The 13,034-nt window shown below is 31.5% G+C and overlaps 1 protein-coding gene across 1 annotated transcript in view; it reads right to left on the reverse strand.

The window, feature by feature from the left end:
- Positions 1-6,254: 6,254 nt before the first annotated feature.
- LOC110019570 (ATP-citrate synthase beta chain protein 1) overlaps positions 6,255-13,034 on the reverse strand; it is a gene marked incomplete in the record, with an annotated part of 21,567 nt that continues 14,787 nt past the window's right edge. The window contains 9 exon segments of the mRNA XM_020717297.1: positions 6,255-6,596; positions 7,313-7,597; positions 8,381-8,451; positions 8,837-8,913; positions 9,031-9,136; positions 9,587-9,714; positions 9,802-9,934; positions 10,358-10,486; positions 10,570-10,725. Coding sequence (XP_020572956.1) covers positions 6,521-6,596; positions 7,313-7,597; positions 8,381-8,451; positions 8,837-8,913; positions 9,031-9,136; positions 9,587-9,714; positions 9,802-9,934; positions 10,358-10,486; positions 10,570-10,725 — 1,161 coding nt within the window.

The raw sequence follows: 13,034 nt of genomic DNA on the forward strand, positions 1-13,034 counted from the left end.
GAAGGGTGGTGTGGCAGATGCCCCTTGGACCCTATGTGGGTCAGCTCATGGCGGATTCTAAAGACAAGTCATCCATTAAAGAGCATAAAAAATACATGCAAGAAGATGTGAAAAATGGCAAGGAGATGAAACAACTATTATTAATCATGTTATTGTAGTTGTCATTGTTAGCTTTTCTAAAGCTGATGATATTATTCTTTCTATTGAGAGTTATTTGGTAGCTTTAGAGATGTTCAAGGGATGGAATGATAGAATGCCAATGTGAGCAGACTGAGCTAAAGGAGATGAGATTAGGAGATGATGAAGTTCTAACTTACCTCTAATGCATAAAAACATGACAATTGAGAGATCAGAATTTGATGAAGAAATTGAGGAAATATATGGCATTTAAGAAGAAGATGATGATGAATATTCGTTGGACGATGAAAAGAGTATTTATTTTGTTGATTATTAGTGTTAAGGAACAGCAAGATTTGCATGACCTCTTAAATTTTAAGAGTTTGGAAGCCAAGAGCGAATAACAGAGACAAAATCGTAAAATAGAAATAAAGATATATTTCTAATATTAGCTCTATAAATTTGCTATTTTTGGTAGAGGTAAATAAATTTTTTTTTATTTATTTCTTAAAAATATGAAATTTAACAAACGTGAATTTTCTTAACTTGCTCTTTTTAAGGAAATTAGCACTGTCATTGCCGGGTCTCAAGCCCCAGATGTGAAAGGTGGACGGTGGTATTAGGTAGTTGACAATCATAAAAAAATTTATAGAAAAATCATGACATGATTCCATTTGATCATTGTGTAAATGCTAGTGCGTCCTCTGAAAGCGACACGCCGTATGATTTGAATACAGTGAAAAGTGTGCAATGACTGCTACATCGGCGCCCAGATGTTGTAATAAATAAGCAAAGATTCACACATTACGAACAGATGCGAGTAAAGAAATTTGTCAATGAAACTAATATTAGGACATGATCTTAAAATATATGTACTCTCACAGGTAAATTAATGGAATAAGTTGATATTATGATTCATAGAAAAATAAATATCTTATGTATTTAATAAACTAATCGAGTTGGAGAAAAGGCTAAGAAGATCAATAACTTAGGTTTTAAACTTTGATATTCATGTAAGAGTAGAACTAGAAATGGTGCAGGGGGAATTATAGATAAGAATTTGAAAGATAATGTTGTAAAAATTAATATAATTGGAAATAGAATTATGGACTTCAAGATTATTATTGATACTAAAATTTTTAATATTATAAGTGCTTATGATCCTTATGTAGGTTTAGATATGGGCTCTAAAGATAAATTCTGGAATGACCTAGAAGACTTAATACAAATGATACCTCTTGAAGAAAGAATTTTTATTGGAGTAGTGGTAAAAGATTTTAGAAATATTTATGATGGCTACGGTTTTGGAGTGATTAATGAAGAAGGTAGATCCATATTAGACTTTGCTTTTGTGTATGATTTTGTTATTACTAATACTTTATTCAAGAAAAGAGATAAACATGGTATTACTTATAAGAATGGATCTAATAAAACACAAATTGATTATTTTCTTATGAGAAGAAGTAATCGTTGATAATGTAAGGATTGTAAGGTCATTCCAAGTGAGGATTTAAGTACTCAACATTAATTATTAGTTCTAGATTTTAAGATGAAAAGTTGTAAAAAAAATTCTATGAATCATTGAATACAATGAAACATTGTCATAGAATTAGATGAGGGCACCTAAAAGACAACTAAATTTTTTTTAATGAGTAAACTTCAAGATTTCAAGATTGGGATGTTCAAGATGAAGCAAATTTTATGTGTGATAAAGTAGCAAATACTATAAACCAAGAGACAAAATCGACGCCCTAACGCAACCCTCCACTTTTCTCATCCGGGCTTGGGACCGGCAACGGCAGTGTTAATAATAATATTTAAGAAAAGATAAAATATAAGAGTTATTTTATAAAAATTAGTGTAAATGTAAAAGCTTAGATAATCGAGAAAAGTATAACATGGGCTAAGAGAACAATCAACGACGTTAAAAATTTTGCATTTAGTGATCTTTATGATAGATTAGGTACTAGAGGGGGTGAAAAACATATGTATAAACTAGCCAATCAAATAGAAAAGAAAAGTAAGGATTTAACTTAAGTAAAGTGTATTAAAGATTAAAAAAAATGTTTTTCTTAGAAAAAAAATCAACATAGGTGGGTGAGTTATTTAGATAAACTTTTTAATAAAGTTTCTCAAAATACAATCGACGTTAATGATCTTAATAATAAAAATATATATTTTATTTTTACCATCACATTAGTAAAAAAGAAGTAAAACCAAGGGTGGAAAGTCTGTAGGTCATGATGATATCTCAATTGAAGTGTGAAAATATATAGGAAATTTGGGAGTTTCTGGGCTTACTAAACTCTTTAATATTATTTTAAAAAATAAAAAGATGCCAGAGGAGTGGAGGAAGAGTATTTTGGTCCTCATTTTAAGAATAAAGGGGATGCATAAGTGTGTGCAAATTATAGAGGAATTAAGTTGATATGTCATAATTTTAAATTATTGGGGAGGGTAATTGAACATAGGTTAAGACGTATTACGAAGCTTTCTCATAATCAATTTGCATTATGCCAGACATGTCTACTATAGAAGCTATTCATATATTGAGAGGTTTGATGGATAAGTTTAAGAGAATAAGGAGGATCTACATAGAAATATCTTACATTAATTTAGAAAAAGCTTACGATAAGGTTCCAAGAGATATCTTTTGGAGAGTTCTAGAGAAGAAATGTGTTGATATGACTTATATTTAAGTCATTAAAGATGTGTATACTAGAGTTGTTACTTCTGTTTGAACAGAAGGAGGATTGACCAAATATTTTTCTATTTCAGTTGGATTACATCAGGGATCAGTTTTAAGCCCATATCATTTTGCTTTAGTTATGGATACTCTTACCGGACATTTACAGGAGAATGTACCTTGGTGTGTGCTTTTTGGTGATTAGATCCTTCTCTTCTATAAGACAAAAGAGAAAGCTCGGGAAAAACCTGAATTATGGAGGACAACATTGGAGTTTAAAGGTCTTCATTTGAGTAGAACTAAAACTGAATAAATGGAATATAACTTTAGTAGTAGTAGCTCTATCGACAGAGTTGTAACAACGGGTGATCAAAATATTAAATGGTGTGAACGCTTTAGATATCTCAGGTCTATTGTTCAAAGTAATGGCGATATAGATGGGATGTTATTAGCAGAATTCAAGTTAGTTGGTTGAAGTGGAGGAATGCTTCGGGCCTATTGTGTGATAGAAAAGTACCCCTTCAACTGAAAGAAAAATTTTATAAGATGGTGGTGAGACCTGCAATGCTCTATGGCGGTGAGACCTGCAATGCTATGGCATTGAATGTTAGCCTTTAAAAGAGAAGCATAAAACTAAGTTAAGTGTTGTCGAGATGAGAATGCTTACGTGGATGAGTGGCTTTACACTTAGAGACAAAATGCAAAATGAATATATCTGTGATAGAATTGGTGTAGCTCCAGTGGCGAACGAAATTAGAGAGAGTCATCTTAGATAATTTGGTCACATTAAACGTCAACCATTTGATGATCAGATTGGGAAAGTTGATGTTTTAGATTCGACTTATGTTAAGAATGGCAAAGGTAAACCTGGACATATTGTAATAGAAATGATCTTAATTTATTAGAATTAAATGAAAATATGACACTCAATAAGATGCAATGGAGAAAAAGGATTCGTGTAGCCGACCTCAAAAAAGGATTCGTGTAGTCGACCTCACTTAGTGGGATAAGGGTTTATTGTTGTTGTTGTTGCACTTTTTAAGGAAATAAATATTTTTGTTCTTATTTTATTATTTATATAAAATTTGTAAAATATGTTGGGATATTTGATTTGACAAAAAAATTTACCAAGTTAATATAATGTTAATTTTTTTACTTTAAGGTGTGTTAAGGGTGTAAACGAGCCAAGCTTGAGCAAGTCAAAGCTTGGCTCATGTTCAACTTGTTAGGAATATCCTTATTCATTTTTTGCTCGCTAAGCACCAAACACAAGCTGTTTGTGAGGAATGAGCCATTTTGATATCCTTATTCACGGAGCTGTAGGATGTTAATGATAGGGGTGAGATTTTAATCTTCTTATTTATATTAAATATTCATTTAAATATAATTTATTAATAATTTTAATTGATTATAAATCTTTGTAGTCTTGTCGTCAACAAAATCATTTAGAAATAAAACTCATCATATATATATATATATAATTTAATTATTTTGAGTTAAAAGAAGCTGAACATGAACAAACAAATCTTTGTTCATGTTTGACTCATTTGCTTAGCAAACAAATTGAACACGAACTACTTAACGAAACTTAACGAGCCGAACATGAGTTGTTTGCGTACAACGAGCCATTTTGACAACCTAGCTAGAATGCACTATGTTGTATCTACTTAAACTAAATCCTATTTTAACCATGTTCGAAAACTTTTTAGACCTATTTAGAACTATCCTTGAACATAGTTCAAGAATTATGTTGAGATAATCATCGACCACTCCATATTCTTTGTTTGATGTTTTATAAAGGGATAAACTTCCAAAGCTAATTACCCATTCTAACTATAGATGAACTTCGATATGGTGAAATCCTTCAAGCTTTACAATGATTTAGATGACTTATTATACAGTCTAACATATTATGAATGTTTAAAAAAAAATAAGATAAATTGTTTGTTGTTTCAAATAGGTTGCAAAATGATGATAAATTTGATTAAAATTTTGTTTTTGTTTGTAAGGCATTTGTCAACTTAGATGGAAAAGATAATTTTCTCAAAATAACTGAAGTTGCTTCTAAATAGTAATGAGTTACTTTGTCCAAGGAGAACACAAAAACTAAGAAAAATAGGTCACAAAATGGGGTTGCACTTCATGCCTAGCCTTAATTTACAAATATCTTTATACATTATCGAGTGCATCAGATAACTTGTAACTAACAAAGCTATTTAGTAGTATCAGAGATTATTCCTTCAACTTGTTATCCTGGTTCATTAACTCATTTTAGAAATAACCACCCAACATGACAAGAGCTTGTAATGTCCTTAAATAATTATTTTTAGTATGATCAATTAAAAAACATGATATGATACTAATTCTTTTATAAGCTTTCGTCATAGTTTAATTCGTCGCCCTTTTCATAGTTCTTCAAGGAGTCATGGCTGATGAAAGCTTTCAAACACAATAGAAGGCATGATTGATGGATGTGGGAATTCCCTCAACCATAGATTTACATTGAGTGCACCCATCATAAGTAGGAGCTTGATATGAGGCAGCCTACTACATTTATGCTGTTTAAGAGTTATAGTTGGACTTTAAAGAGCAACAAAATAATAATGATCCTATTTTAAGAATGATTTATGATTATAGTCAATATAGGGAAGGTGGAATCCCCACAGATGTTTTAATTAGTTGTTTGTGCTTGGAAGTGAGTTTAAATTAATGGCCTTGTGGTTCTTGGTACAATCTCCATCTTTAATAGAAATAAATCTTTGCTTAATCCATCATAAAAAAATGAAGCACTTCATAATTTAAGGCTTTATCTTTGTGTCCAAATGTTAGCTCATCATTGACAATTCTATTATTTTGCATCTCTAAATCATGGTGCTCCAACTTAAATCATGATAAAATAAATGACACCAAATAAATATACACCCTACATAAAACAAATTTACGACTTCAAACAATATTCAACTAAAAGCCAAGAAAGACTCTTCAAATATGTCCAACATAAAGTATGCTAAATATAGTTGACATTATCAACAACAAAAAATTAATAAAATCAGAGGGAATAAAACTAGAGCAGAATGTCACCTCCCAAAAAGAGCTTTTCGGGGTGATGGGCAGCCCAAGAATTAAATATTATTTTTCAGCCCTACACCTAACCGCGTGACGCCCTCATCACGGATCGGCTCATCTGAGACATCCGAGAGTCCTACTGGACCATGGAGAGTCCACACACTTGGCAGACAATAATCTGTTCTGATACCACTTATCAGCTCCCAAAAGAGCTCTTCATTTTACTTAAGATCTATAGAATTAGCTATTGAATTATTGAGATAAAAATATCTTTTTTTTGAAAATTATCATGAATATTATAAATTTATTTTAAACAAACGAAAAGAAAAAAAAAAAAAAAAAAACTGCAGACCCCTTGTTCCAAAATCACAAACCGAGTAGGATGGAAAACAAAATCAAAATTACCTTTCAAATAATCAAAATAATCGATAGGGAAATTGGTGCATAGAGCTGTAACAAAATAGATGAACGCCAGTGTGTACTTTTCATAGAATGAGTACTCGAAGTTCAAAATGAGGCTGCAACCTCTGCTTAACATATAACAACCCCCTGTAAGCAATTAATTCTTGATAAAATGGTGATAAAATTAAAAAAAAAAAAAATTAAAATCAAGGCACAGCAGATGTGCTACAGGCAGTGCGCAAAAGTTGATCATTTTGTATAAAGAACATCTTCCCACGGGTGGCGGTAAAGCGGCTGCTTCAACCTTTTCTGATCAAAGGTGTGCCTGCAATTGAATCCACACGCCAAATAAATTCTTCGAATAAAATACATAACATAAACTATTGATAAATAAACCTAAATTGTTGCGCATAATTTGTAAATTTCTCTTTTTTGGGGGCATTTACATACATATCACACAACTCTTTATGTATTTAGATAACTTTTACACGCAAACTTTCATATTCAAAAACATAACACAAATTTTAAAATTACATAAAAAATAACATTTCTATCACTTTTTAGAATAAAATACACATTTTCATGAATAAGTTCAAAGCACCGAAGTGCTTTGTATGGTGCTTTGTATATGCATATGAAAGTTTAGTGAGAAATATGTAAATACATAAGAATTATGTGGTTTTTTTGTTTTGAGGGGCGATGGCGCAATTACATACATACACCCAATTTCTATGTATTTACATGTCTAATGCATAGACTTTACTTTTTTAAATTTATACCGCAAAAACTTATACACATCTAAAATATCCCAAAATTAACTTTAAAAAAAAAGTGAAATAGATGTTTTTCAATGCATAGAAAAGGTGCCGTATATCTAAAAATTGAAGCTTAGTGTTAGAGAAGCAATTAGCATCGAGTGGTATGTATGTAAATCTTCCTTTTTTCTATTTTTAGATTGCATAGATCTCCATAAAACTTTCATTTTTCACCGTATGAAATGAGTTGATGAACTTGCTCTTTTAAAAAAAAAAAAATACTTACCCTATGAGACCGATAGAGCGCGCAAGGACAAAAAGTCCATTCAAATATCCGATGTCGACTATTTCGTCGATCTCCTGCTTGGTGAACATTCCACTGCCTGAAAGTAGATCCAAGAAAAGGGATCCAATGGCGCCATCAACGTTTAAAACCAAGTTGTTCGCCTTTGATAACGTATAGTTCTCAACTTGAACAGCATAATCCATGTACTTCACAGAAGGGAAATGAGTGTGTGCATATCGCTGCAACAGCTGAACTCTCTTGTCCCTATTATCCCTACTCTTAATCCTACAAAAATCCAACGGATGTAATTAGAAATTCAGTCAATGGACTAACTTAGATTATTAAATTTCTTAAATCTACAACATTAAAGATGACAACTTCACAAAAAATTATGAGAATGAGAATGTAACAATAAGCTACCCTGCTCCATTTCTGATGATTTAGCCTGAATTTCTCGAATAAACCTTATTATCATATTAATTTTAGTTCTATGGCCTTCAATTGAATAAATGTTGCTAAAAAGGCCTCTCACTTCCTCCATGCTTCGAAGAAAATAAATTCTCCAGTTGCCCCATTTTTTCAGTGCTTTTCAGCAATTTTGCCTCTCAAAAATTGACATATTGCGATTTTGATTTAGTGTGGAAAAGATCATCTATGTTTCATGAACTTGAGCAACAAACTAAAAAGTTTATCCATTCTTGCAGGGGCAGCCATAATATCATTTCACACAAACCAACTTAACATTACCCAATAAAAGTCTTAATAGAAATAAAAAAAACAAAATGAAATAATGGCATGTTGTATTCATTGCACTTCATCCAGTTGGTTAACAACTTTTGTCCCTAGCAAGTCTCAGTAAAATGAACAATTGAGATTTCCAATATTTAGAATATTACTGTTGTTCCCACGGGAATTTTTGTCTCGTTAATTCCAAAAGAAAAGAGTTAAGATAAAGAACAAAATAAAATAAATGAGATGGAAGCTTTCAAGAATGATAGCTAAACCCATTTCATCAATTCTCAATAAATAAATAAATAAATAAAAATGGTCAAAAGCGAAAGCAAGTACCTGTGACCAATTCCGGGTACCCTGATGCCCTTCTTCTTCATGCCCTCCACAAATTCATAAGGAGTAAGACCCTAGAAAGCAAAAGCATTAGTAAATAACTTTTAACCATGCTCCTGAAGCAAAACTTCAGACAGTAAATTTAGGAGAAAATTAACACTTAGGGCCTGCCTGGCAACAATTTTATTTTCAGTTTTTGTTTTTTTTTTTTTGTCTTTTTTTGTTACAAAAGTGTTTGTTCAGCATATTTTTTTTGCATATTTTTATATTTCATTTTTAAAAAAAATCAACTTTTTTTAAAAACACACAACTTGTGTGTGTTTAGAGTGTTTTCAAAACAATAATTACAACCAAATACGATTTATTTCAAATCAAAACATAAACAAAACAAATTTTAAAAAAAAAACTAAAAGTGATCATAAATGGCCCCTTAACTATTTAAATGAAAAAGGAACTTACCCGGTCATGAGCATCCTTAAAATATCGGGCAGCATCATCAATTGCACCACCAAATCTAGGACCAATTGTGAGAAGCCCTGTTTCAAAAGCTCAAATCAAAATGAAGCCCATGTTCGTCCGCCAACTTCTCGTACACGAAATAATATCATGAAAAGCAACATCACAATGAACTACAAGATAATTGTTGAAATTACCAGAAACAAGGCTCGAAACAAGGTCCTTCCCAGCCCTCGCTGTGACTATAGTGTTATGAGCTCCAGAGACACAGGGACCATGGTCAGCACACAACATGATACAAATCTGATAGCCATTACCATAATAAGCCAAACTAAGGACAAGCTCTAGATAGTATGCTCATGCTGAATGTATGAAGAATGATACAGTAATGCTATTTCAAAAGAGGATTGAACGCAAGGCCCAGCCATTCAGCAAGATGTTATAACCTCGTATAACAATAAAGAAAAAATTACAAATCTAGCACATAATTCTTATGTATGTACATATATCACACCTACACTTTTATATTTACACACATATCACTTTGATACTTTAAACCTATGAATGCAAAGATGTATTTCACTTCTAAAGATTGGTAATAATACTATTTTTGATATGATATTGAGGATTTGAGTGCTATGTGTGTAAATGAGAAAGTTTAGGTATGAGATATGTAAATACATAAGAATTGTCTGGTATGTATGTAAATGCCCCAATGAAGAAATAAGTTGGGTAGAAATGGTTCCTACAAACCTCTATGAATTGTGTGCAATAGCGAGGAAGGCTACGTTTGAACCATAAAAGAGAGATAACATCGCCAACGCTAAAACCACGTTCGATAATGGTAGACATGGGTACGCCAGCATAACACGGTTCATCACCTGTATATCATAATTAAAAAACTGAAACTAAAATGTTCTCCCAAAAACTGGGACCTTTGATAATGAAGATAGGTATAATTTTCAAACCTCTATCATCCGAGATAGTAGAGACGATGTGAGTTGGGGCCCGGACCTTCCCACTTTTAATTGCAAAGCTAAGATCCTCCGGAATTTCAGGAGGTTGAACTTCAGCCACAGGGGTGATCTTCCCTTCTTCAACCTATTAAATCCATAAATTATGGAGTCAACAACTGTGCTGAATGCTTCTTCAAATGTATGCCAGTTTTTATTTGAATATCTTAATCACGATGAAACCACTATATAAAACGTCAATCAATAAACTAAATTTTGGAAGTTGAGAATGTCGAGAAATGAATTTAAAAGGGAGTATGAAGTCACAAATTGTTGCTTAGAGATTTATAACCAAGTAACAAGTATCCTAACACTTCACTTCTATTTCTCAAATTTAACCCCTTGTGTGCTTCGCCTACCATTGCATTTCTTGTAACTAACTGTACAAATGATATCTTGACATGATATTTAGGCAAGTGAAATCTCTTAAGATTAAACTAAAATAAATTTCTTAGTACAAAAAAACAACCATGGTGCAGACAGTGTATATTAATCAGAACAGAAAACTTACAAGCTTATCAAAAGTATCTTTAATTGCAGCCTCAAATGCTTCATAAGAAGTTGGGACAATTGCTCCAGCTTCCAATAGAGCTTGATTTTTTGCCTGTGCTGACTCTAGTTCACCTCCACTCTTGGCACCCTAGTTTATTGATAAGAACTAATTAGTTAAATATCACCTCAAAATGTAAGAAAATAATAACTTTACGCCCAACTAATACTCACAGCATGTCCAAACTGCACTTCTGACTTAAAGAGCCTTGCACAGGTTCCACTGACCCAGGCAACAACTGGTTTATGAATTTTACAATCTTTAAGGGCCTCGACCAGGGAATATTCATCACGCCCGCCAAGTTCACCAAGTACAACCATCATTTTTACCTAAATCACACCCAGAAAATGTAAAGGAATGACTGAAAATAAAGTATGCCAAACAATTTCCATAAAAGGAGAAGGTTGTCCTATGTATAAATTGATCGGAGGTTTACTAAAAATACAATTCTTTTTGGTGAGTTTATTTCTTGAAATTCTAATCTTAGATTTTAATTACTCAAAATGGCATGGCTAGGAACTTGTGGACAATATTTCAAGTTTCTGGTTGGGCATTCCTAATATTAGATAAATTTAACAGGTTCAAGTGTAATGCAAATTCTTATAATTTTTCTATAATCAAATTTTTATATAATGAACCATATTGCATGGCATTGTTAGATTTACAATTTCTTTTTAAGTTTTCTTCAAGGGCCTTCGGCTAGAGTTAAAGGGAGTAGGGTCTATTTACAATATGCAGTTTGATGGAGTTTAAAATAAATAAATAACAAAAATGGCACGAAAATTAGATAAAATTTACCAGTCTTGCTGCCATCTATGGAAGCTCTAGAATGGTGTCACCACCCTTTGGCTGAATTTAGAAAGAAGAGAGATGCGGAAGAGAAAGGAAAACAAATGGAGTTGGGTGGGGAGAGCGAGAGAGAAAGAGAGAGAGAGAGAAATTGAGAAGTGAGGGATTGAAGTGCATAAATGGTAAGGAAGAGACATAAAAATCTAGAGAGCAAGCAAAGTTCTAATGGATAAATATTAAGTAGATTAAAGAAAATAAAAAAAAAACATATAAGCAAGAAAAGTGGGTGATAAATATAGGCAGATAGCAGCAATGCATCCTTTTAATAACAATCACCAAAGGAAGTATGATGCACCAACTTGATCGTTTGGTGGATTTATTCAACAAGTATCTGTTATAAGATGAGCATGCTGCAGACACTAGACATTACTAGCTTATTTTTTAGGCTTAAAAAATACATTTAAAGATCGATGAAAAATAACAAAATAAATAAGTTTGATTTCAACCCTTATTTTACAATCCACCTAGTAAATTAAATAGAAACAAATGTAATTAGCTAACTTCTATATGTCATGAGTAGACGATATCACGGTCATCATCATCAATTTATCAGCAGTCATCCCAGCTATATGTGGTGGCTTTATAAATTTCTCTTAATTCAATCATTCCTCTTGATTGGTATATTAGACTTTGACTCGAGTGTACGCAAGAATTTGCACAGCCTCATGTTACTATTCATTTAACCCTTCTCCTTTTTTTTCATTTTAAGATTTAATCTATCAATCTACCTGAATGGCGCAAGCATTTCTTTCCTTCATAAGTCACAAATCACCAAAATTTACTTTCCACTCTATTTAATTCAGTAGTTTTTTTGCCACCATCAATAATATAAATATTTATCTCTAAACTATTTATCATATTTATCTTTATTTTGAAATTTTTTAATATTTAGCATTTCAATAGTACAAGGAATAAGATTGTACACACTAAACCCTCACCAAAGCCCAACATTGGTCAGAGGCCTCATTCATTGGGAATAGAGTTTCAACATTCTCATTTTAATAACAAACAGCTTAATTTTGCAATTACTTATTCATAACCAAAAAGCTTAGAAATATTATATATAAGTATTCAATATTATTGTCTAACAATATTAATTTCATCATGTGTTGGTATAAAATATAATAATCCTGAGGCGATAATCTCTTAAGAATTTCCTCCATAATTCAAACTTTTCACTTACTTCAAAACAAGTTTTAACATGTTAGAATTACAACCTGCCTATACAAATGCACCAAAATATTTCATCATGAATTTCACAAAAATCTCCAAATTTCTTTTATAAGATAAATACTAAGTAAAATTCTAATCTAATTACATATATACCACCTTAGCTAACCAATTTTTAAAAAGTGAAATACACCTTTGCATGGAGAGCCCCTAAAATATTAGAATGCTTCTTTTTCAATCACTTTGCATCCTTTCAATCTTTTGGGTTTTATAAAATAATCATTAACCATATAATTTGAATATTTACTACATTCTTAAGAAATATAGAAGTATCTCAAGTATATGCAAAGTTCTAACTTCATGTACCAATTTTAAAGGTAATTAACTTCTTCGTTAAAAAAAAAAAAAAAGGTTACATAATTCTATTTTTTTTTTTTATGGCAAAGAATTTTCTTTTTAAATATATGATCAATACTCCATCAATATTAAATACTTATTTTATTTTATTTTTTCTCTATCTTTACTTCAAATTTTAATAATTTCATTCTTAAGTTTCACTTTATTCCTTTTTTTGTTTAACCTTTTAAAAAATAATTCAATTTTAAATAAAAAATAAGCA

This window comes from Phalaenopsis equestris, unplaced genomic scaffold (assembly GCF_001263595.1).
Source record: "Phalaenopsis equestris unplaced genomic scaffold, ASM126359v1 Scaffold000061, whole genome shotgun sequence".
Classification (NCBI taxonomy): Eukaryota; Viridiplantae; Streptophyta; class Magnoliopsida; order Asparagales; family Orchidaceae; genus Phalaenopsis; species Phalaenopsis equestris.